Source organism: Chelmon rostratus, chromosome 5 (assembly GCF_017976325.1).
Source record: "Chelmon rostratus isolate fCheRos1 chromosome 5, fCheRos1.pri, whole genome shotgun sequence".
Lineage (NCBI taxonomy): Eukaryota > Metazoa > Chordata > Actinopteri > Chaetodontiformes > Chaetodontidae > Chelmon > Chelmon rostratus.
This window is the reverse complement of record NC_055662.1, coordinates 21,567,275-21,592,583: the sequence shown is the minus strand read 5'-3', so window position 1 is coordinate 21,592,583 and position 25,309 is coordinate 21,567,275. Positions and strand designations below refer to the sequence as shown.

Genomic DNA, 25,309 nt, shown 5'->3' with positions numbered 1-25,309 from the left:
CCTGATCTTGTGTTGCAGGAGTACTTGGAAACTCATAATAGATGTCGTTCAAAATTTCTGATTACTTCCTACATGGCAGTAGAGCAACCATTCTGTTTTCAGAAATAGGGGACTTGTCTTAGATGCTATCTGGAATTAATATCATGACCTAGATTCACCAGCAATATACAGTACTGGAGAATATCCGTAGGACATCGCTGTGTAGGTATGTCTGCTTTATCTCTTTAGCTACGTATAGCTCAGGTTTCCAGTCAGTCTGCAGTGTGCTGCACTGTATTGTTCCTGCCCTATCATACAGATGCAGAGGCTTGTAAAAGTGGAAATTTCCATGGAGCTTTGAGCAGCACTGGACAGCATGCAGACCCTTTAGTGGTGTGCATGTGTGAATCACATGTTGAGCTGCAAGGAAAGGAAGTGTGCAGGCCTCTTGTGTGAATGAAAAGAATGTCCTCTTTTGCCTTGAGGGAATGTTGTTCATCCATTTTTTTGTGTTCAGTGTTGTGCTTTGTATCTATCGCTGTGTGATTCACTCTCATTTTCTGCACTCTTACTTGTTGCTATGCAACTGGTTGTTTTCTAGGCATCAGACATTCCTCGCGAAGGATACAAATGTCTGTAGCGTAGTTATGGACATGTTAGGTATTCGACTGCAGAGTTTAGCCCCTTGCTGTTGGTGTGGGCGTGTTTCTTTACGCTGGTGCAGCTGATTTTTTTTTTCTTGTTCTGGACAAAATCAGTCCCAAGTCTTGTTTTCATGTGTTCTTCCTATACCTGTAGGCTGGTTGCCTTGGAGATGATTTCTTGCTTGGTTGGTTTAGTCTGTTCGGGTGCGCTTTTATTTTTTTCTAGTCATGTTGTGAAAGTGTGACATTACTGACAGTCCTATGTAACTGTTCACCTGCCTGCCAAGTTGTAAGATGTTGATAGATCTTCAAATGATTAGGTTCTCCACTCAACAAATGAAATCACTAAGTAAAATGAATGACAGATTAAATTGGTGATCTAGCTTAGTTTTTTGGTCAAATCATTGACAAGAATTGACATTAGATTGTGATATATATTGTGTAATCAATGTATGTTTTCCTGCACTGTAATTAGAAGAGCAGTGAGCAGTAGCTGATTCTGCACAGCTGTACAACTACTTGCTGCATATTTTTGGTTGGTCATCATGACAGTGACTTCTGATGATGGATGGATGTATTCAGCACTATTAAGGTATTTTTAAAATGTAAAAGTATTGTTTATAGAAATCAAAGCAGGTGGTGAAACAATGCTGATGTAAACTGTCTAAATGAGTGGAGGTTGCTTCTGGCTGTGTATTCAGTTTTTTCTTCCCCCTTTAAATCCACTCTCGTTAGCTGTTTCAAGGATTGCTGTCATATTTCTTTTGTTGGTGAATCTGTGGCCATTTGATGCTAATAGACCTCTTACTTGCAGGTTGAATGGGCTCAATAGACCGAGTCATCACTTCCTGAAATGAGACTTCAGTCTCAAATTAATTCCTGGTCATCGCTTTTCAGAGTTTGAGTCTACAGTAGTAGTTCCTTACACATCCCTGCTAATCACTAAATTACATAGAACTGTCTTAGATAAAATAAGTATCAAATGAAGTTTCAGTTTGGTTTGACAGCTCTTGCTTTTGCTGTCCCTCTCTTTCTTACAGTAGCTCACAAATTTCTCTAGTCTGTGTAGGTGGTTACAGAAATGTTGTCAGTAACATAATCTAAATTTGTATCCCTCACTGAAATACTGAAATATCTGTTTATCTGTTTGTGTCTTGTGTGCAGAGCAGTACTGCCCGACAGTCTTGTCAAGACTCCAACCAAATCAGAAATTTTTAATTAATTTTCAAGAGCACCAAACTGATTTTGTGTTTTCGGGACATTAATCTTCTTATACTGAAGTAAAATTTGAGGTAGTCATTGAGCTAATTGGCCACCAGCAGTTACAATGGTCCAAGGGTCTTATTTTTGACTTGGCCACCACACATTTATCACATTTTATCTGCCTCTCCTGGGTGAAATCTCTTTATGCTCGTGGCTGGTGTGCAATTTTCTGCTGGATCTTTTTGTTAGAATGTCTCGTTAAGACAAATACGGACTTGCACATTTGCCTGAAGCTCTGTTTTTTCCAGAGGGACAGAGGCTGGAATGCAGCAAGTTGTTACAGGTTAACTTACCTGCACTGCTGTACTCAGGTGATACCTCTGCAGGGAGGCTTGTGTGTGAAATCTCGTGTGCCGCTTTGGTTGTTGTTTTCAGTTCAACTGTTAAGTGGCAGTGCAAGCAATTACAGTGATCTAACTCCATGCAAATTGTGTTCATGATTTGTGGATCATGTTATCAGATGGTTTTTTTTTTTTTGCAGGCTTAAGGCAAGATCCACTTGTGTTCGCTCTCTTCAGACCCCGGAATTCCTAATCATATATCAGACAAAAACATCATTAACACCTCAAAGGGTGCCATATTTGACACCCTATCGGCCCTCTTGCTCCCATTAGTCATACCCATACCAGAGCTGCCTGGGGCCGAGGTGTGGAATGTGAAGAACGCCTGGCTCTCCGGCCGAACTGTCTGTCTCCTCTGTCCTGCCCGGGTTGATCAGGAGGTCGAGCTCCAGAGCTTAGTGTTACCAGGGTGTCATGGTTCATTGTTGCAAGTCAAGCGTAGAAACTCATTTAAGTATAGTTTTTTTTTTTTTTTTATGCTTACCAGGTGATTGAAGAGTGTTGATGACAAATTGTAGAAAACTGAAGCTAAGTAACGTTAAGAGGGCATATTGGAGTGTTTGTAACATGTCTAAACTGGAGTTAACATGCGGGATGTGCTGAGAAGTGTCATTCTAAGTGTTGAGGTCTAAACCCTGATTGCTCCCATTGGTGGTCTTAATCTTTGTGGGCTCTTTTGGCCAGGCTTCTGCAAGGACAGACCTAAAACATGAATGTATGCTTATCAGAAATGTTCTGTTTGCATAATTGCGTTAAAACCCGTCATAAGCAATAAAGTCAACATCTTCACACACCACATGGTTTGCGTAATGTCAGTTCTGAATTTCTGAGGCTCTGATAAATGAGTTTTACTTAACATTTGTAGTAAACAGTGATAATATATTATCATGCCCAGTTCACAGTCTACCCCCTTTTTGTCTTATACATAACACTGCTGGGTAATTGCAACAGATCTTATGGTTTATGAATGTCAGTTTAAAGCATAGTAGCAGCCAAGTGAACATTAAGACCACAGTGTTTCATGAAGTGTTTGTGCGTAGTTTAACATCCACCCATCTGGATCATGTACCATACGAGTTCACACCACCATAGCTTGACAGCACCAACTGATGTGGAAACAGTATTGACTGTTTGAATGGCATGGTACTCACGCTTGGTTTTTGTGGGCTTGCAGAATTTTGCTCTAGACTGAACATGATCCATATTATTTTGCATTTTAATTTTGCGAAAGTAGTGTGAAGTAATTGCTGTAGGAACAGTAGCATTATTAAAGAAAATTAAGTACAGTTTCAAATGACTCTTAATTGTTGGCTCATCTTATCTTTGTCATCGGTGTGTTTGTCGTCACACTTGTTTATGCTGCTCCTGTTGCTACACCTGGTTGTCTGTGTCCTTCCTGCTGTTCATCCTGTTCCTACTGTCTTCTGGAAATCATGTGCAGGAAAGGTCCAGTGAACTCAGCTGTAACATACAGAGCTACTATTTGAGATGAAATGAATGTACACAGATATGGCTAAAGCAAATATTTTGTGTTCTTGTGATCAGCTAAATGAAAGCATAATGTTGCAGCAGACAGCTGCAGACCGGTCGGTCTCATATTTAGCGGTGACGTTATCTGATACCGGATGGTGGTTCATACATCCTTATGGCAGCAGTGTCAAAGTCTGCTTTCTTAACTCTCAGTGTCAGGCTAGATTTCAGGGTGTGTTCAGTCAGGGTAAGGTGTAGACAAGATCTTGTGATTTTCACATACTACACATTCACACACACAGCACAGAGTTCATTCTCACATACACTGGACTTTGATCACTACACTTGGAGTCGGAGTATGTGTCACAGCCCACCTCTGTGTCAGTCAGGTGACTGCATGGTTACAGTCCTAATATTTTTATTCAGCACAGTCGCTTACTGTGATTTGTATAGATGTCTAGCCACTGTAGGACTGTGCTGACCCAGGAAATGTATGTATCTGATAAGTCTACCCAAATATGAAAAGATCTTTGAGATATGAATCATGTTACTTGGTGGTATCAGCCACACCACTGTGGGTTGTTCACTGTAATAGCTGCAGGGTGTAAGTGCCCTCTGCTAGGCCGTATTATCTGTTGTAGCAGAGGAAGGGAAATTTCTAAAAGCAGGAATGCCTGGGCGACATCACACTCATATCCTGCAATGGACTATCCCTCCAAGGCTCTCACCACCATCCTCTGCTTGCCCCAGGGTTTTTGTTTCTCACTCACTTCGTTTTTGTACCAGCATTAAAAATGATTCGTCACCCTGTCAGAAATGTGTGTCAGTCAGTCCGAACTTTCTCCGCTTACACATTTGATGTGAACAGGATCTGTTTGCTACAAAATGGATAAATGTCTTTGTTTATTTGCTGCTCTTTTGAAATTCTGAACATTGTGTGCTGCAGACAGTGACTTCCACTGAGGCTAAAAGGCCATTATTTACTGCTTTCTGTATTTATCTCTCTGACAGCTGCGTCCTTTTGAAAGCCTTAAGACACATGTAATCAATTGGCTACAAAAGCCATAATGTGCAATTTAGGGTGAGCTTGGTCTCTTTGCAACTTTGAGACTGTCACTTTACTCACACCAGTAGCCCTCCCTTTTGTAGCGAGGACTCACTGACTAAAGTAACATGCAGTTCTTGCCAGTTCATCCCACTACTGTTTTACAAATGCAGTAAAATTGAGCTTGCTGTTAAACTGCTGTTGAATATAGCACTGTAAGTAAATTGTGGTACACTCACTGGTCCTCAAGACCTGTTTGTTTGATGTCCACACCAGGTGGAGGAGCTGTAAGTTGCAGTGGAAGAGGACGACTCAGAAGTACCTTATTGCAATAAGAAATTGACTAAAACAAGAATGTCTACTGAAAAAATGAAAGCAATTACATAACATTGAGTTGCAGGTAACAGTGTATTGGGGGTTAAATATCTAAAGCTCATCTGGCCAGTCTACACACACGTTTACAACTGGTGTCCAGGGCACTGCTTGTTTTTTGGTCAAGAAAATGCTGTTTTGATTGTGTGAACTCCAAATGTGTTTGGCTTATACTGTCATTGTAAATCCCTTGAGCATACTGTTTGGCTATTTAGCACATCATACGTCTTGCAAGAGCTACTCTGTTGTTTGGATTAACATTAGTAATTGTTTCCAATTATGTTCTCATAAGGTTTAAGTCTAGTTTTGGTTGTACCTCTTACTCATGACTGAATATACAGTTCGGAGATTTTGTAGCTCTTCTCAAGCCATAATGGTTGCTATTCCCATTATAATGGCAGAATAGCTGTGGGCAGTGAGTGACTCTTTTCTTTTTTGCATTAGGGAAGCCATCATTCTTTAAATAGGGCTGCAGCAGCAGGACTCTTTCCACAGTAAGTGACATCATCTCTCCAGCCCTGCGGTGGTACTTGGAGTCAACACAGACAAGGGTGTGTCTTAGACACCCATCCACCACAGCATGGATTTGCTAAGTCACCTCACCATGTAGCACCTGCGTCCCCTGTTTCACAGCATTTAGAGGTCAAATCCACCTTGAGGGTGATTTTAGGAGGATGGAGAAGGATGCACAATACAATTGAATGTGTGTGTGTTTGTGTGCATCAGAATTTGTAGCTATCCAGTCCATTAGTTGTGTAAGTATGTTATGTAAAGGGTGCAGTTTAATGTTTGATTCAGGGTTACCATTTTAAAGAAGATGCTTTGGAAAACTAAGCATCTGTTGGCATCGACTCGAGTCGACTGTATAATGACGTCACCACTAATAACATTCCTTAATTACTGTGGGTGGTCCAACAGGGGCTAAATCTAATCTCAGTTTGCTCCTGTGTGGCACCAACAAAACCTAGCTTTTTTCCGTCTGAGCGATGGAGTGAGAAACCAATGCTAGTGATTCTCTGGCTTTAGTGCTCATAATTTATTAATCAGCCGTGTAAGAAGACTCGAAATGTAAAAATAAATTTCAAAATGCATGCTAGACTTGCAACACTTGGCTGGACTGTGGGGCTGGGGTTTTCAATGTATTTTGATGGATGTGCAGTGAATTCTCTCATGTCGTCCTCAGTTCTGATTCTCTGCTCAGGCAACATCACTCAAATGTAATTGTGAGTTAAAGTGTGTGTGTGTCTGTGCGTGCATGCGTGCGTGCATGCGTGCGCAGGTGGGATTTAGGATTATACTGTAATTGTCCTGTTTCAAAACATGCTCACTCCTCCAGCACAGACAATGTTCTCTAAGCAGGACCAAACTAAGACTAATCTCATTACTTACTGTGTTGTTTATCTTTGTCTTTACAGACGGGACGCATTGACAAATCCTACCCCACAGTGTGTGGACACACAGGCCCGGTGTTAGACATTGACTGGTGCCCCCACAATGATCAGGTCATCGCCAGCGGCTCTGAGGACTGCACAGTGATGGTAAAGTTAGCATCACCCTTTACACCTGACTTTTTTGTATTGGGGGAAAACGGCACACATTCTTGAGCCAATAAATGACAAGACACTGCATGCTTTTATTGCGAAAGGCCAGGCTGTCGTAACACAGGGATGGGTGCAGGCCTCACCCTCTGGATTAGATTAGGCTCAAATATGTGTTGTAGGAATCAGAGCTGGGGAATGATTTAGCTGTTTATTGAGCTGAGGTCACTGACTTTTTTGAGACTGTAGTTATACTTTCCTCCATATGTCCTTATTTGGGCCGTGAAAGGCTGAGATGAGTGTGCAGCCTGTTTACGTTTGCTGCTGCCACTTCCTCACCTGAAAGTCCTGACTTCCTGTTAAACCCACACTGAATCACTGCCGTATTTATTTCATGTTTGCAGAACTATAAGCCACGTAATGAGAGCTGTCAATGGTTCCTCTCTTCATAGCATTTTAAATTCACTGCCTAAACAGGCTCTTGGTAATGTTTAGATTAGGTGGGAGTGCAAGGCATAACTGCCGTATACAACAGACTGGTAGAGATGTGTACCATGATGGGGATATCAACAGAATGCCCTTTAAGACATGTGACTTTAGAAAAAACACACAATACAAAACGTCAACAACTGAGGTACTAATCTGTAGGACATAACCTCCGCAGTAACTGTATCTTCAAGAGAGAGCCATGTTACCCTTCCAATATGTGGGAAAAATAGCTTTAAGGTAATGGCCATATGATGTGAATCAAGCCAGAAATATTTTATGCAAAACAAAATCCTGTTGTACAGCAGCTGTTTGAAGAAGGTGCAGCAAACACACACTCACAGTTTTAGCTGATCAGTTCACATTTTGCTAAAAATGACTGTTTATCCCATCTGTCACTGAATCATCTGCTGATGTGAGCAATTGAACTCTTGGCCGCTGCTGCCCCCCTCAGGTTCCTTTAGGTAACTACCATTATGCCTCACCGTCTGCTCTGTTTCTGACTTCCTGTTCATGTCCTCGACAGGTGTGGCAGATTCCTGAGAATGGCCTTGTCACTGCCATGTCTGAGCCAGTAGTGGTACTGGAGGGCCACTCCAAGCGCGTTGGCATCATCACTTGGCACCCAACAGCACGTAATGTCCTTCTTAGTGCAGGTAAGAGCGCTCGCCTTGTGTCCTTAAGTTTACTAAAAACGCTGCTGAAATTCAGCTGTCCTCAGAGTTAACCTTCAAAACTTGCAGAAATTCAATTTGAACATGAATCTACAAGCTCTAAGCACATCATCGTGGTGGCAGCTGCTTCAGAGACAAAATACTGTGCGTGACTTGGCTGTGCTGCTGTCCTGCTCACCTTTACTTACTTTGTTGTCAGGTTGTGACAACCAGATCATCATCTGGAATGTGGGCACAGGTGAGGCTATGATCACCCTGGAGGACATGCATCCTGATGTCATTTACAGCGTGTGCTGGAACCGCAACGGTAACCTTATCAGCACTTCCTGCAAGGACAAGGCTGTCCGTGTCATTGACCCCCGCAAGGAGACGATTGTTGCTGTAAGCAGTTTCAAAAGATGTATTTGTTGTGACATTTTTGCATTTCTATTTCAGTCTATCTGCAGTATGTGAGAAGTGGATATTAAAAAGATGCAAGTTACAAGTAAGGAGATTGTTCTGCTGGAAGGCCTGTGTTCAGCAACTGTGTCCCCTTAAAACTGTTGAGTGTGACACTGCATCAGGGTCAGTTTCTGCATAGCTGATTCTGACCTTCGGAAGGAAAAATTGAAAGCATTTAAGCTCAAGATTAATAATATGTATATTTGCATTGCCTGAAAGTAGATCTTGTGCTGTGATTGACAGACATTAAAACTAATTGACCTGGAGTGTAAATTAGCAATAAGAAACAAAAAATAAAGTAAAAGTGGGCGTATTAATGAGCTGTTCAGGACATAGTTTCTTGGACACACAAGTGTTGTGTTGACCTGTAAACTATACTTCACAGGAGAAGGAGAAGGCACACGAGGGCGCTCGACCCATGAGGGCTATTTTCCTTTCTGATGGCAACCTCCTCACCACAGGTTTCAGTCGCATGAGTGAGAGACAGTTAGCCCTCTGGAACACGGTGAGCTGCTTCATGTGTACTCACTAGTTCACATTGTTGTGATATTCACTTTATGTGAAATGTGGGTCTTAGAGTTACCAAAAGAACTTACAATACTTGAGTTTCACCACAGTCTTTAGGTTGTTCAGAGAACAAGCTTTTTATTTAAGTAAACACTATAAATGGAACAGTACACAAATATTAAATATAAATATTCACCATATTCACAACTTCATTACTTTGGAATATGCTACATTATTCAGACATTAAAAGTACAACCATTATGGCTAACAACCACTTCTACCTGTTTTTCAAAGGTCATTACCTTTTCCTAGGCAGTACATTTCTGTTTTCATAGTGTCTCCAACTGAACATTGATTTATCAACATGCTTTTATTTCCCCAGCAAAACATGGAGGAGCCCATGACTGTTCATGAGCTGGACACCAGCAACGGTGTGCTCTTGCCCTTCTATGACCCAGACACCAACGTTGTTTACCTCTGTGGGAAGGTAAGTTCCCTTTTAAACACTCAGTAGTCAAATCAAGCATTATTATAGCTGCACAGAGCTGGAGGTCTAACTTTCCACATGGGTGAATACAGAAATAAAAGACGTCTTTATGTCTCGACAGGGAGACAGCAGCATCCGTTACTTTGAAATCACAGATGAGGCTCCATATGTTCACTTCCTCAACATCTTCGCCACCAAGGAGCCCCAAAGGGGAATGGGCTACATGCCCAAGAGGGGCCTCGATGTCAATAAGTGCGAAATTGCAAGGTAAGCTAAGATGGATTGCTAATCCTCATCTCTTACACCAGACTTTTTAATCAACCAGATCTAATGTGGAATTCCAAGTTTCACCACTAGGAGGCAGAATGTAACCATGACATAATCAGTGACCTCTCTCAGGACAATGTCTGCTGCCTTTGTGTAATAATGCATTGAATTGTGGGTAATTGGCTGGAATTTGTATGTTGCCAGGTTCTATAAACTGCACGAAAGGAAGTGTGAGCCTATCGTGATGACTGTACCTAGAAAGGTGAGTCCTCATCCTAAGTGCCATTTTCCACACTGTTACTAGACCTCTGATATGGATGTTGAATCACGGGCAGCCTGATGAGGCCTTGTCTCATAATGTGTGTGTTTATAGAGCTTTTCTCACAGCCTGTCACTCTTCCCTTCCCCTTCAGTCGGACCTGTTCCAGGATGACTTGTACCCAGACACAGCTGGACCCGACCCTGCCCTGGAGGCTGAGGAGTGGTTTGAAGGCAAGAATGGAGACCCCATCCTCATCTCCCTCAAGAACGGCTACGTGCCGGGCAAGAATCGTGAATTCAAGGTGATCAAAAAGAACATTTTGGACAGCAAGGTGACCAAGAACTCAGAGAACTCAAGCCCTGCCAACAAGTCTGCCTCCCCAACTCCATCGATTGTGAGTATTTGCTTTTTCTGATAAACCCAGACCAAGATTACATGAAACACTGTTTTGTATTCAGTTCACTATCATTCAGATATGCTTTATATGCACATACAGTATATTGTAGTGTACAATTCCCTAACAAAAAATCCCTCAGCTGATTAGGATGATGACGAACAGAATGTTTCCCAGCCTTTCCACTCATCACCAGGTATCAGAGTCTGTCCTCCTGACCCACCTCCAGCTCGTCATTAATGTCCCTCTCTACTGGCTTGTCACTTTGTAGCCACCTCTCTGGGGCCCCCCTTATTAAACAGATAAACTGTATGGTCTTGAAGCAGGGCAGATTGCTTCAAGTCACCCTCTGACCCACAAACTGAGGGGTCTGCTGCTGCTCTGGGCGCCTGCTGCTGGGCGTCCTGCCGCACCTCACCCACAACACAGCCACCCGCCTGGGACCCAGCCCATGTGTGTCTCTGCAGTTCTGCTCTGTAATCACAGCCCACTCGGCTCTAGTGCTGGTGAAACATGTTAACCCCCAGAGTACCAGTCCCTGACAGTTGGCATATACAGTCCAGGACTGTAGGTAGCAGCTTTGAGACAGGAAGTGACCCATGTGCTATATAGGTTAGGTCTGACATTGGTTCAGATGTGACTGCAGCTGTATTTGTTGCACAGCAGGGTGGTTGTAGCCGTATTGTGACAGCAATGGGTACAAACATACCAAAGAGTCTCACTTGCCTCTTGTGTCTCCCACAGAAATCTGAAGCCAAGCTGGAGGAGATCTTGAAAGAAATCAAATCCCTCAAGGACCTGGTCAGCAGTCAGGAGAAGCGAATCATCAAACTTGAAGAGCAAATGTCCAAAGTTGCCATTTAGGGACCCTTTACCCAACCCGCTACAATTCAGGACGTTCCATTGGCTCGGGGGAGGGCGGGACCAGTCACTGCCTATTTCGATGACAGTGTTTCGTCTGAGGCCTGCCTAGCAACGATCCCTAGCAACATTCCAGATGAACTTTTTCTTAGCCAGCCCCCGACCCTCACTTTAACACAGGTGGAATAAGGACGTGTGGCAAATTTAGCAGAAAATACTCTTGCTTTTTGGTGACAAGGGACTCTGTTCCTTTTATTGTGTGGCAGTCATTTTTTATTTTGTCTACTTGCATCAAAAATGTCTTACATATTCTTTTGCATTTTAGAAATATGACCAAGAAAATTCCAGTGCCGATGATCCCATTCGTCATTGATTATCCAAATATTTTTTTAAGTAGGTATCAGTGTTTCATGTTACCATACCCCAAAATTATAATGTTGCCAAATCTGACTTTTTGTTTACACGTCCTTAACAGTATTTCTCTCTTTGTGGGGAAGATTCAAAATGAGAGAAGCTCAGTGCGGTAGACTGGTTACGTCAGCAGGAGGAGAATTTCATCAATAATTTACCATGAAAATGAAATCATTTAAATAAATTAGATAGCTGTGCGAGGAAGATTGACATCTCAAACTGTAATTAGGAGGAAATAAATTCTGATTGAAGACACATTTCGCTGCCACAGTCTACACCAAGCCCACAGACTGCTGTCTGTTGAACTGCACTAATTAACACCTGCTTCCTGTCATTTCTTCTCATTCCTGCTGCTTCCCATCATTCTGACTGTGGACAATAGTCCACGTAAACATGCATTCCTTCCTATTTTGCTTCATTAACATGCACTGTGTGCTCATTTGAGAAAATGGCGAACACATTCCACAGATCTCATCGGCAGTTTTTGATGCAGTGGGAAAACACGTCTATAAAGTTCCTCTCTCTGTAAACACTCTACTGTAGTGACTCAGTTACACTGGTTGGTTGTTGTCGTGACATTTTTGTGCTGCCCGTGAAAAGACCAACTTTGTGGATTTTCGACCTCAGCTCTGCTTTGTTTTTGTGAGAGGTTCAGTCACCGACCTCAGTGTTAGGGTATCCACGGGTTTTGCTCAACACACAAGTGCAGTCAAGTGGAGTGGGATTATTTTTTGTCACTGTCCGTTTGCATTGTGCGTCATTGCAGATCTGTGTTTTCTGTACAAACAATACAGGATTAGAAACGAAATGACACCAAGTAATCACACATGGACTTGACTATTCTGAACCATCTGGTGATCAAACTGGAGACTGCTACAGAAACTGAACATGATAGACCTCAAAGGACTAGATAGTGTGTGAATATGTGCCTCATGTCTTTGGTCTTTTGGGTATCTGTCACTATGGATGTTCCTACTTTGTTTCCTATTGGGGGAGGGCGGTTAGGAAATCGACTCACAGTAGAACCTCCAAGACTTGCCTCTAACTTGGATTAATTAGTTGAGTTATTGCTTCACTGTTAATTTTAGCCTGTTTCTTGTTCCAGCTGTGCTTATATCCCTCTTAGCACTTCCACGTATTGTTTTTTTTTTTTTTTAAGGTTATTTCTCAGTTGCCCCTATTCAGTATACCAAATCAAGGATTCATCGAATTGTCCAGTCTGAGCTGTTTTGACCGGAGGGCGTTGATAAAAGCTCCTCCTGATGTTTTAGATTTGTTTCCCAGTGGGAAGCTGAGACGGGTAATGGTTCAGTCTGTTGTTTGCCTTCAATATTTGTTACCACTGTAAAGACCTGAAAGTGCCATGGAGGTGACCACGGAAGTGTTTATAGGGGACTGTTCTGTGAGTAGATTTGTGTAGTAAATGGAAAAGTTGATAGTTGCCCAGATTTAAAACCACTCTGAGGTGCTATACTGTATTCGAAGGACCCTGTTCCTAAAGTGCTGTATGTCAGCCCCCTGGATGACACCCTGAAGTCCTGCTCGTCCATCCCACAGCACACCTGGCAGCATTACTGCTCGGGGCGGGGGGTTGATGGAAGCATTGCAACCCTGACATTTTGACACCTTCCACCTCGGTACGGGTATTCAAAACATCTTCAAAAATGATGTCAAACCGAGAAGCTGTTGGCTGAACGCGCAGCCTTTTCAGCCATCGTGGCTTCAAGATGCAATCTGAGCAGCGAGTCGTAGAATATTAGTGAGAGGAAATCTACAGAGTGCTACAGAAATGTGGGTCTGACGCAAATATTACTGCCCTATCTTGTATATCAGACTGGCACTCTATGGATTCTTTATAGCGCCACTGGCTTTTGAGGTAGAGAATAGCGATCCAAAGGGACACTGTAGGTTGGAGAAATGTGAAGTTGAAAGATAGATGTATGTTTGTAATTAAGGTCTAGAAAATGAGTGAGAGCTGTGTAAATAACATGACCATATTTTCTGTGATTTTTTTTTTGTATTTCATTTTTTTTGTTGTTTTGTGGTTGTGCTGAAGAGGGTATTTGTGTGGGAGGTGGGTTTTAAATGTTCCCCCATGTCTGTGTTCCCTGCACCTTGCCATAATGCATCATGAGAAAAGCAGAACCTCTGTTATGTTGGAGGTCGTATGAATATCAAGAAAGAAATCAGACGACAACGAACCAGGATGAAGCCTCATGTGGAGGTCTGCTCAGCATTTTTGTTCATTATTCTTGCTTCAAGTATCAAACATTGATTATAAGAAAAATTAATAAAGAATTTTTAAAATGGGCTCATTGTTCAGTTTTGAATTGGCAAATGTCCTAATTTTTGCATGTTGTCATTACTGTTTGGCTCATATATGTGTCTGTGTTATTATTTTATGAAGACAGAGGAATAAGCAACATCAGGCTGTGGTTACTCGTTAGTGGAATTCATGTAGATTTGTTAACTATAAGAAAAATATATTGCCTGTTTTACTATTTTAAAGGTCAAGTGATGGTGTTCTGAAAACTAAACATATTCATATTCTTTGTTCTAAATATTGCCATCCTCCTTTATCGACTGACTCCAACTGTAGCATCCAAAGGCAGATCATCAAAAATCAAGTTATGGCTGACCTTGTACATAGTGAATAGAGTGTACAGTTACCTGAAGTTAAGCTTAAGTTAAAATCAAATGTTCAATGTTCAATCAATTGTTTTCTGTAGTTTGCAGTTCACTAACACAATCAGTAGTATTATTGTTTTGCCTTTGTTTAGTCTATTGTGTTTGAGTCGCCAAAAATAACCAAACGCTATTTCAGTGCCTGGTGACGAGTTTCTGTTGGGCTTGGATTAGAAACCCAGAACTATTTTACTACCCTGATTCCAAAAAAAAAAAAAAAAAAAAATGACGCTGTGTAAAACTGCATAATCTGCTGATCCTTTTTCACATTTACTCTATTAAAAACAGAACAAGGAACAAATATCTGCTTATTCTGGGTTTGATGCAGCAACACGTTTCAAACAAGTTGGGACAGAAGCAACAAAAGACTGGAATGCTCCAGAAACACCTGTTTGGATCATTCCACAGGTGAACAGGTTGATTGGTAACAGGTGATAGCATCATGATTGGGTATGAAAGGAGCATCCTGGAAAGGCTCAGTCGTTCATAAGTGACTTTGTGAAGAACACATGATTGCATTAACAATGTTACCACATGGGCTCTGGAACACTTAGTAAAACTGATGCTGGTAAACACATTTTACACTGCATACCAACTTTTTTGGAATCAGGCTTGTATTTCACTACTTCGGAGCACTGGATGACAATCCTCAGTAACAGTATGAATTAGAAACCCAGAACTATTTTAAGACACAAACTAATTTGGTAGTTAGAGGGAAGTAGTGCATTATTGCAATAATATGCAGAATCTCTTTCTGGTTTTCTTGATTGCATCATGGACCTGCAGAAATTGCTACCTTTGTCACGCTTCAGCTCTCAGACTGAGCAGCTATAATATGAACATCTCCCACCAGCTGTCAAACTAACTGAATGAAATAAGAAAGGATGCATGAGCAACCTTAAATAGATGGCCTGCATATTTAGAGACATATCCAGAGACAGTACCCAGAGGGACCGTGAAGTTTATATGTTCACTCCGTACATGTGTTTCGGGATGAAAGGAGTGCTTTCTCTCTGCACTGGTCTTGTATGCCCTGTACAGACAGGCTGTAATCAACGGGGACTTAATTAGAGAGGACTCAGTGGGAGGCAGAGGAGTCTTGGGACTCGCCCCACCAAGTACAGAAATACCCATTTCCCTAAAACATGGGACTGATGTACCAACTGCAATGTTTTTACAGTGAGTTTGAAAGCAGAAAACTCAGTTTAATGAGTCCAACTTTTAGCACAATGTGTGTTCATCTGTTCAATTACACTTTCATCCAAAATGAAGACTGTCTCTGCAGACAGTTTAGCAGAACTCCGTGTATGAGAATATGTATGTGAATGTACAGAATAACTTCTACATGGCTGTTCCCTCTGCGATAATTAAAAATGTACAGTAAAAAAAAAACTTTAATCCCAAATAGATGCCCCATAAGCGCAGAAGGATGAAGACTGGGAGGTTGAGGAAGAGGGAGGAGAAGCTGAAAGTAGAGGGATGGATCATCGTCTTGCAGCGAGCCGACTTTTCAGAGCTCAGTAAAAAAACCGCTCAGTGTAACTGAGCAGGGAGGGCGAATGCTTGGAAAGCCTCCTCCACTCTTACTTTCCTCTCGTCATCTTGTCGCCCCTCTCTTTGCCTCTGTGTCCTCTGCACCGCGCTGTGCTGCTCAGAAGGTAAACCAGGGATAAAACATTCTGTAAGTATTTATTTATACTTGTTGTGAGTTTGTCAGCCAAAGATTTCATTTATTTCAGATCCGTCTGTGAATCCAAACTGACAACATGCAGAGAAAATGTTTCAAGCTTTCTGATCCATTTGGTTCATCTTGTTAACGTTTTCTAAATCTTTGCTACCAGGATGTGGCGGTGGAATTTAACTAATTACATTTACTCAATTACTCTACTTAAGTGCTATTTTATGCCACTTTATACTTCTACTCCATGACATTTCAGAGGCAAATATTGGACATACTTCTCCATTACATTTATTTAATGGCTACAGTTACTTTACTGATTAGTTTTACACACAAAACTTACAATTTACAAAATATGGTGCATTGTTACAGATTAAACTACCCAACAGTGAAAATGCATGTATGAAGTGGTTAGAATTAGCTTCACGTACTCCTACTTAACTATTAAATTCTGCATAACAAAGTTGTAACTGTGCATTTTTATAATAATGCTTTTATATTTTTAAAATGTACAATACAGGACTTTTACTTGTAATGTATTCTTACATTGTTGTGTTGTTACTTGAGTGAAAGTGTAGACATTGATAATGTTTATGTAAGAGCGTGCTTTGCACGGTCTAACCGCTGCCGGTGGCTCCATCTCTGCAAATTTGTGTTGTCTGGCCAAACTTTCTTACCTCTATTGTGAATTTTATCATCAAGGCTCCAGCTTTCCTAAAACTACCACGTATGTCTGACTGGTCTTGATGTTGAATGATGTTGATTTCACAGCTTTACTGAACAAACACATATATAATACTGTCACACAGAGTGGTGAACGTTTTTTTTATTTTGAGAAGCTCAGTGAGGAACTCAGAGAAAACTCAAGGGTTTGAGATATTAAGTGCTCAAATGTACATGACTTAGATTAATTGCACATGTGGTGTCTGATGGCCTTCAGCTGACGGTAATGTGGACCCTCCAGTGAAATGCAGGAAATGTAATTTTGGCTGTAATTATGAGGATTCAGTGGGCAGTGCCATCCTATAGCTGCACATCCAAGGATGAAGACCCAGCCTACCATCTGGTCCAGCAGAGTTCTATATGTTCGACCACACAGGGAGGGGGGCAGCATCTTAGCACAGTGTAATTACATACTGTGTTAAGACTTAAACAGGTTTTAAATGGTAGCAGACTGAACCCCCTGAAGCTTGACCTCGCATTGAGCAAAATGGAGAGACAAGACATAGAAAAGTAATATTGAGTCAGGAAGTTTATTCAGTCAGTTGTACTGTCAGTTAAATGCATGTTTCCCTGGAAACAGAAATATCTCCTTCAGGTCTGTGCTGCTGTGGCCTGGTGCACAGCAGCTGCTGCCCAGTGTAAATATAGAGGCCCCAGCCGCTGGTCTCCCACGCCTCTGTGCTGCCTCTGGAATAGAGCTTCCTCCTGGCTTTGGTGTGGTGGATGGGTGGCCGTATACTTTACAAATTATAAGGCCTGCAGTGCCAAACTCGCTGTCTCCACCCCAAATAAGTAATGGCTGCTCTGCTGCCTGCTAAAATAGATCTGGTGCAGGATGAGGAACAGCAGAAAACCTAGAAAAACCTGAGTCAAGATGGATACTGGAGTTACATTTCAGATGGAAGCAGCTCCATAAAACATGTTTTTATTTTCTCAGTATGTGTCTGTTGCATGTAAGCCTGCTTGACAGTGGTTAGTATAGTGGTCCCCAACCTGAGGGCTGCGAGGGCAGGTTGAAATAGAAAGGGTCACAAGGTGATTTTTTTCTTGTTTCTGACTTTTCTCTAGTCTTTGTGTTTTACACAAAGTGGGAGAGAGTTTGATGAGAAGATCAATACCACACTAGGCAGCGGCAGGAGTGAGTTTCTTAGCTTAGCACAAAGACCTGAAATAGGGTGAAACTGTTAGCCTGGCTCAATCCAAAGTTAAAAACTTTGTTACCTTTGAACAAAGCTGTTATCCCATGTTTCCAGCCTTTTGCTAAGCTAAGCTACCCTCCTCCTGACTCTAGCTTCATAATCAATGCAGGCACCAGAGCGGCATCAGTCTTCCTGCCTAACTCTCCACAAGAAAATGAAGAAGTGCTTCGCTCAGAATGTCAAACTATTTGTTGAAGGGGTCTAAAGCCTCTGTGTTAGTGGATCCTTCCAAGGTTAGATTTGAAAATATTTTTCTCTTTTGATCTTAAATTCAAGACGGCTGTCGTTGTTGTTGCAGGACCAGAGAAGATGAAGCCCCGCTCGGTTTCTCTCGTCACCTGCGTGACTCTGCTCTCACTGTGCTGCAGTGTTTGTCACACCACTCCTATGTTCTACAACATATCCATGGACGGCAGCGGCGATGAGGCAGAGCTGGAGCTCCTTTTCCCAACCTCCTTCTCCACTCGAGCACCTGCTCACATCACCACTGCTACTGGAGCTCCCACCCTCACCAACACCATCACCACCACCATGATCCGCCTGAAGGACTTCGTCCTGACCCGAGTAGTGGACTTCCTGCAGCAGAATTTGCTCATCATCATCGTCGTGACCTCCCTTCTCATCGTCATGGTCTTCATCATCTGTTGTGCCTCTGCCATGAGTCACAAGCGCAAGCTGGAGGCGTACAAACCGCCTCCTAATCCACCCAGGAAGTATACGGCTGATAAAACAGGCGGACGCAAGAATTCAAACGAGCTCCAGGATAGGCCCTACGCTGTCGACCACGTCAAGAGGGTCCAGACTCAGGGCATGGCCTCTCCCAAGAACCTGCGCATGCCCTCCAAGGCTCTGGTGGGAGAGAGGGGGAGGGAAGTCAGGTCGTCGCCTCGCCAGGAGGTCAGAAAGGTCAGGCATGTGGAGGAGGTGGAAAAGCGGAGAGAGGAGCCAAAGCACAAAGAGCAGCCGAGGCACAGGGAGGAGGTGCAGCAGAGCTCCAGCCCCAGCACCAGCTCCAGTCAGCCGGTCTGCACCTGCCATCTGAAAAAGGCCCACCACTAGGGCATGTTCGAGAGGTGAAATGTTGCAACCATGACACAGAAACCAGATCAGACAGGTTGGTCAAACCGCACACATACAAAAGGAGTATATGCTGTAAATGCAAATCAGATATTTCTTACAGCTGCCAGCAAGAAATGTATTTATGAGGCTTGTGCCATTAAATGAGAAAACATCCATCATGTAACCAGTTAAATCTAAATGTTCATGAAGCTATGAACCATCAGCTGGTGTATTATCGAAAGTAAAAATGAAAAATAGCACCACAGAAGATATGTGACGAGGAATCAAAATACTTATGTTGCAGCATAACTCATGCCCAAAAATGTTGCACCATAAAGTTTTTGATTCACGGAAACATTAAAAATTGAACACATGATACCAGCGGATGTGGGAAAACATACGGCTTATTTATCTGAATGCTTTCAAGTCTGAAGTAGCATCACTTGAAACAGTGAAATAAAAGTGTCTTAAATAATGGGTAGCCTGTAATTTCCAATGTTTTCCAAACGGAAATGAGAAAAATAGTGAGTATTCGTGTGTTTTTGATACAGAGATGTATTAGTCTTTATGCCTGCCAACACAGAGGAGTCTCCTCAGTATGTCCTGCTGTACATCGTGGCATGTTTTTAGCAGCTTTGCCTGAATCAGTCAGTGTGCGCTAGATCGAACTCGCTGCTGCTGTAAATAAAGCAAAGTGAGGTGCCAGTAAACCGGATTTGTTGGATAAGTAACGAAACATTCTCTTATATATTTACATTCATATTTACTTAATTTTGTTTGCATAGTGTTATTTCATGTCGTATCATATTGTGTTTCACTTTAAGGACCCTAATTCACAAAGTTTTACACCAAAAGCTCAATTTGCAACTGTGCTATTTTCTGGGAAGCTGAAGTTTAAACACTCATGTATTCATCTGCATATTTATTTGGTTCGTAATTTTATCTGCTTTTAACTGACAACAAAAGCAGCTTTGTTGGCATAAAAACTTTGTGAGTCAGAGTTTGAGCTTCTTAAAAAGTAATTCTTATATATCAGATAAATTATGAGTTTTGTTTTTAATGTAATAAATTGTAATGAGTCAAAAACTTGAGTATGGGGATAGTTAGCTGGTCTGTTTTGCTGGTGTAATAGATATTACTCATGGTGGCTAAAGGAGAAGATAATTTATAAAAAACTGTCCAGCTCACTGTCCCATTGCTCAGGTTTAAGACTCGGAGCATCTAAACCAAGCGTGTGACGTTCACTGTGAACGATTTATGGGCCAGACGTTTTAAATACTTCTCTCCGTTGAACCTCAGATTGTTGTCCTCAGATGTTTCCAGACAGATGCTTCCTCTGTAAGTGACAGTTTCATGTTTACAATGTTGTCTTTCTCATGTTGAATAAAACTGTTGATAACGACCGTTTCTGTCATGATTGAATGAGCGACAGTGGAAGCTTTCATGATGAAAGACAAACTGCAGCCCTGCAGAAACCTAACATTACGAAAGGCGAGGAAGGTCTAAAAAAGGGGACGCTCACTACGTGCACATTATGTTCAACTAGGGAATCTGTAATTTTGAGCTGCGTCCACTCAAGAATCATGGGTAACTATTTTTAAGGGAGTTACACAAATGTCAGATGTTGATATCTGCTCTTCTAACTTAACATTTTGAGCCTAAGATGTGCACACACAGCACAGCAACACAAACTCAACGCTTTTAGGACTGGCCTTGATGAGGCAGGAGGCACCATCACACCCAAACAGAGGACTGCAGAGGGTGAGAGCCCCTTTGTCCTTCGCTGGCTACTGTACAAGATTGTTTAAATATTTCAGCAGCAGTACACCAGATCCATACACAGTGCTTTGCTCCAAAGCAAGAGCTCATGTATTGTATATGCAAATCTTGGAAACACTGATTTGTTCCAGGGAGGTTCAAACAAAAAGTCAGATAACTTTTGTGAGAAATATTCTGAACAAGCAATGAAATGCTGCCCTCATGTGCACAGAACAGGTATTGATTCATCAGTTATGTATTCCATTTTTAATTCCACCTAGATACAAATAGACCTGCACTCTGACCACACGTGAAATCTATTGTTAAAATTAACCACAAATGCGTTGAAATGTGATTAAATACTGCTAAAGCTGCCGAAGCACAAACCAGCATTTGAATAAAAAAAAAGCTTGATCTGAATCATAAGTGGGTCAACTTGCCAAAGATCAAAGACGACAGCACAGCAGCTCAAAAGCGAGCGAAGCCCTGTGGCGGCTGAAACGTGAGCTCTGACAGAGCCTCGCACCAGGGTCAGATTCCCCACTCTTTTGTCAATGAGGTGCTAAATAATTCGAGAAAATACTACCCCTTCACTTTCACTCTTCCCACCAGGTGACGGGAAGACACACAGGCGCAGGACCACCCGGCCACGCTCAGTCCGGGGGCCTGTTTGCTAGATTCACTGGCTGTTTGGGTTGTAGGAACCTCGACCTTTGGGACCTCAGATAAGGGAATATTTGGGACACCTGTGCTGTTTCTTTCTTCTTTGTTGACACAGCATCTCTTGCTGAACTTCCTACTGTGTATATTTTGACTCTTTTCACCGCCTGCCATTGACCAACAATGGGACCTCTGGATCAAACTGAATGGTGAAGAGGATCCAGAACAGGTAATTCAGCACCTTAAGGCTGTCATTAAACTTTGATGAGCATCTGCCTGAAAACAGGAGCAACAGTGGTTATATCTTTAGATCTGTTGGGACCATGGGATGACAAGCCTGCCCATCTCTTCGGAGGAGCAGATAAAACAGGAATAGAACATGGTAAGTGCGGGGGCCTTCATCTGTTATTATTTATCATAAGTCATCCTTCATCAAGTTGTGAATAATGGCTTTATAAATGTAAATAAATCGTTTAGTGAAAATAACTTTTTCTTTCAAGCAGGCGAGTCACTAAAAGGCTTTCTAAGTAGCCAGTTAAAGAAGCTGACTCGTTGGAAATTCATTAATGAAGCCTCACAGGTTTCTCATGTCTAAGAAGCCAGCAGCAAAAGGTAGTCATTCATCTGCAAAAAAAGCAAAAGGATCAAACTGAGATGAAACAGAAAAAATGTGGACTCTTCTTTAGAAGGTCAGAGGTCAAACAGTCTGTCAGAGAGGTCTACTATTCTCTACTATAACCATTAATAAAGCCATTAACTACAACTTACAAAGCCGGTAAAAGCGGGCCTTATTATAAAGTGGTAACCCTTCTTTAGTTGAAGTAATTTTGCTCCGTCTGTGTCTGATGTGGTCGTCTCTCCTCCTCGCAGTGAGTCATGCTTTGGTGCAGATGTGGTGTCCTACTGGTTCTCTGCATCTGTCCTTTAGCCTCCCTCATAATGTCTCCCTGTCCTCCTGGCTGCTGCTGTCCTCGTCCAGGATTTCTGGTTTTGTGCGAGTCCCTGGGTCTCCGGTCACTTCCTCGTTCTGTCCCTCTCAGTACCTCAGCTCTATCTGTGGCCAGAAACCAGCTCTGTAATGTGGACCACCTGCTCCGGCCCTTCTCTGGCCTGCAGGAGCTGAGCCTCAGCCACAATCTGCTGGCCCGCTTCCCTCGCGGCTTGCCTCCCAGCCTGGAGTCCCTGCTGCTGCAAGAAAACCGCATCACTTACATCACCTCCGGTGCCCTGCGGCAACTGGGGAACCTCACCCGTCTGGATCTCGAGGACAACCGCATCCGTGCCATCCAACCCGGAGCACTTCAGGGTCTCAGCAAGCTACAGGTCCTGACACTGAAGGGGAACAAGCTTACAAGCCTCCCTCTGAATCTTCCTCCATCGCTGACCCATTTAGACCTCTCAGCAAACTGCATCTCTGTCCTGGACCTGCCCTCGCTGTCCGCTCTGGTCAACCTGCAGGTCCTGAAGATCAACAGCAACTGCCTGCGTTCAGTCCCAGAGAACGCCTTCGACGGCCTGCCACGTCTTAGATCTGTGGACCTCACCAACAACCTGTGGGTGTGCGAGTGTGACATCCTGTATCTTTACCGCTGGCTGCTGAGCGGCAGGCTGAAGATGGCCACAGACCTGGTGTGCACAGAGCCCGTCCATCTTGCTCACCGTCTGCTTCTAAACCTCTCGGTCATGACCATCTGTCCTCGTGTCCTGAAGCCAAATAAGAGGACGCAGCAGCTGGACCATGACTCTGCACTAGAGATCCTGACAGCGAAGGCCACAGAACCAAACTTAATTGAAAACAAGAGGTATTTGGGTAACTTATCAAAGCAAATATCAGAAGAAACTACAGTTGGACTCCTTTCCCAAGATGCTCCCAAGACTCGTGTCTTACTTGAACACTACTCATTAGAAACCCTTACCTATGAGGAGTGTTTGTCTGTAAATAAAACACAGTCAGTCAGCCCACCCCATTCAAAAACCACTTATCCTCTCCCTGATAGGGAAGAGAAATGCGGAGACAACATCACATGCTGGTACCCTGAGACTAACGCAACCTCTGCTGAAGGGACGCGATCATTGTTTTCCACAAACAGAGATGCACCCTGGCCCACACCTGACCCACGACATCACACACAAGACTCTGCAGTGGTCATCGCCCTGCTTGCTGTGTTATGTGTTTTAGTAGCTCTCCTAATGCTGGCAGTGCTACTAGTACTGAAAAAAATACTTCTGCGCCAACAGAGGGTGGCTCCGCTCGATGCAGGATCTGGTGGATGACATCAGAACAAACGCAGCGAAAATGATTTTCATCATTTAATTCACAATAAGCAGAATCTCATACAATATTCTGAATTATGTTTATGTATGTGTACTTAAGATGTTGTCCTAACTGCATTTGCATGCATGCATTGCATACGAACGACCAGTGATTTTATACAGTCAAGCCAAATAAAGCCAAAATGCCACAAAATATACAAAACAAAAACACAGCTTGATTCATCATGTGTCTCCTTTGTGTCCTGTGTAGAAGAGTGCTGCAAAGTAGCAACAATGTCGAGCTCCGTTGTTTAAATTTAGGGATCAGAGCTTTCTTAAAATATTCACCATGACCCTCCAACTCCAAAATCAGCATCGATTATGAAACTATTTCTGATCATCTGATGAAAAGCAAATACACACCATTAACATCTGGTACTTGAACAATATGGGAGTCTTGGCTTGAATTCAAGAGTGACTCCTCAACTCTTTTACATGGAGATTTTTGAAAGGTATAAAACTCCCTGAAGGGTGAATGCCCTGATGTTGTGTAACGATAACCAATCTTCCAGACAGCACCAAACATTACAGGGCCCATAATGGATAGTTAAAAACATCATATTAGCTGGTGGCTTATCCACGCTCCTCCTTCTTGTCCTGTTGTTTTAGTCTGTAGTCTGACAGCGCTGCTTTTATGGCATCTTCTGCAAGCACTGAAAGGAAAGGAGTGACGAGGTTTGAGAAACAGTTTGAGCAAGCAATAAAGCACAGAAGGGGGAAAAACAGGTCACAAAGTACAGGAAAAACCTGAAAACGACCTGAGAAAAGTCAAACTGAATACTTTAAAATCTTTGTGTACTTACACCTCACTGAGACACCTCTGTGTTAGCAGGCGCGTCACTCTGCTTTACTTCTTTAATTGTATTGCTTTGAACTTACTAGAGCAATGAAGCTTGACTGGAGGAAGGCACAGTTCTTTGGCAATGTCTGTGTTCTTGATCTTCAGAGCTTCATCAACCTAACAGTTAGAGGATGAGAGCACACTCATCAGATCATCACAGAAGCAGCATTTGTAAAGCCATTGTTCTCCTTTTCCTTTCCATCTGTGTCATATAAACTCACCGACTTCCCCTTCACCCACTCTGTTGCGAGAGAACTGGAAGCAATGGCTGATCCGCAGCCAAACGTCTTAAATTTTGCATCAACAATCTTGCCATTTTCGTCCACCTCGATCTGGAAACAATATATAGCGAAACACCGAGTTGTGCAATAGGAATTTGAAAGTCGTAACAGCAGTAATTGGGGTGTAGTGAATCCTTGCTCTTGACCTCCAACTTACCTGAAGTTTCATTACATCACCACAGGCTGGGGCGCCCACCAACCCAGTCCCCACATTCTTGGACCTTTTGTCTAGAGAGCCCACATTTCTTGGGTTTTCATAGTGGTCCACCACCTTGAGGGGAGTCACGAACAGAACATGAATATGTAACTGCGCTGTTGTTTTCAGTCATGTGTTAGAAGGAGAGACTCAGCTGTTAAAGTTAGCTACTTATGGCTAATGTCAGACAACACACGTAGCTAACTATCAATAAAACTCGGGTGACATAGGTTGGTTGCAATTAAGAGTTGACAGTTTAAAAATACATTTAACTGGTTACCTTTTCGTGATATGAACTCACAACATAGAGCTGCGGGCTGAGTAACTTTCTGCTAAATAGAAAAAGAGAGGACGCACAGTTTCGTAAAGAGACAACCGCCATGTTCAGATCCCGATGATGATCGGAAATCAACGAGTGACAACGAGTGAAGACGACGCTTTCTGTTGACAAACAAGAGAGGACGGAAGCTTTCA

General features: G+C 42.6%; 3 protein-coding genes across 4 annotated transcripts in view; 2 read left to right on the top strand and 1 right to left on the bottom strand.

Annotated features, from left to right (window-relative positions):
• The window catches only part of coro1ca (coronin, actin binding protein, 1Ca), a 31,965-nt gene extending 18,213 nt beyond the window's left edge, over nt 1-13,752 (top strand). For both annotated transcript variants that reach the window (XM_041936550.1, XM_041936551.1), the window contains exons 3-11: nt 6,530-6,652; nt 7,665-7,794; nt 8,012-8,193; nt 8,639-8,758; nt 9,143-9,247; nt 9,369-9,514; nt 9,719-9,776; nt 9,928-10,170; nt 10,915-13,752. In XM_041936550.1, the coding sequence (XP_041792484.1) occupies nt 6,530-6,652; nt 7,665-7,794; nt 8,012-8,193; nt 8,639-8,758; nt 9,143-9,247; nt 9,369-9,514; nt 9,719-9,776; nt 9,928-10,170; nt 10,915-11,034 (1,227 nt within the window). In that variant the 3' untranslated portion in view covers nt 11,035-13,752. The remainder of the gene's footprint in view (nt 1-6,529; nt 6,653-7,664; nt 7,795-8,011; nt 8,194-8,638; nt 8,759-9,142; nt 9,248-9,368; nt 9,515-9,718; nt 9,777-9,927; nt 10,171-10,914) is intronic.
• Nucleotides 13,753-15,680: 1,928 nt separating this feature from the next.
• tmem119a (transmembrane protein 119a) lies at nt 15,681-20,116 on the top strand. Its single transcript, XM_041936552.1, has 2 exons — nt 15,681-15,808; nt 18,026-20,116. The coding sequence occupies exon 2, from the start codon at nt 18,037-18,039 to the stop codon at nt 18,784-18,786; it is 750 nt and encodes a 249-aa protein (XP_041792486.1). The 5' UTR covers nt 15,681-15,808; nt 18,026-18,036; the 3' UTR covers nt 18,787-20,116.
• Nucleotides 20,117-23,501: 3,385 nt separating this feature from the next.
• On the bottom strand, nt 23,502-25,270 carry iscu (iron-sulfur cluster assembly enzyme). Its single transcript, XM_041936655.1, has 5 exons — nt 25,116-25,270; nt 24,797-24,910; nt 24,580-24,690; nt 24,397-24,475; nt 23,502-24,170 (listed from the first exon to the last, which is right to left on the bottom strand). Exons 1-5 carry the CDS (start codon nt 25,215-25,217, stop codon nt 24,091-24,093), a joined length of 486 nt encoding a protein of 161 aa, XP_041792589.1. The 5' UTR covers nt 25,218-25,270; the 3' UTR covers nt 23,502-24,090.
• Between the last annotated feature and the right edge of the window lie 39 nt (nt 25,271-25,309).

What these genes read in the sequence shown, in the direction of transcription:
- iscu (XM_041936655.1), bottom strand. Translation starts at nt 25,217, where the DNA reads ATGGCGGTTGTCTCTTTACGAAACTGTGCGTCCTCTCTTTTTCTATTT. An exon ending in TGAGTTCATATCACGAAAAG is followed by an intron (nt 24,911 to 25,115) that starts GTAACCAGTTAA and finishes ACTCCCCTCAAG; the next exon opens with GTGGTGGACCACTATGAAAA. An exon ending in GTGATGTAATGAAACTTCAG is followed by an intron (nt 24,691 to 24,796) that starts GTAAGTTGGAGG and finishes TATTGTTTCCAG; the next exon opens with ATCGAGGTGGACGAAAATGG.
- tmem119a (XM_041936552.1), top strand. Translation starts at nt 18,037, where the DNA reads ATGAAGCCCCGCTCGGTTTCTCTCGTCACCTGCGTGACTCTGCTCTCA.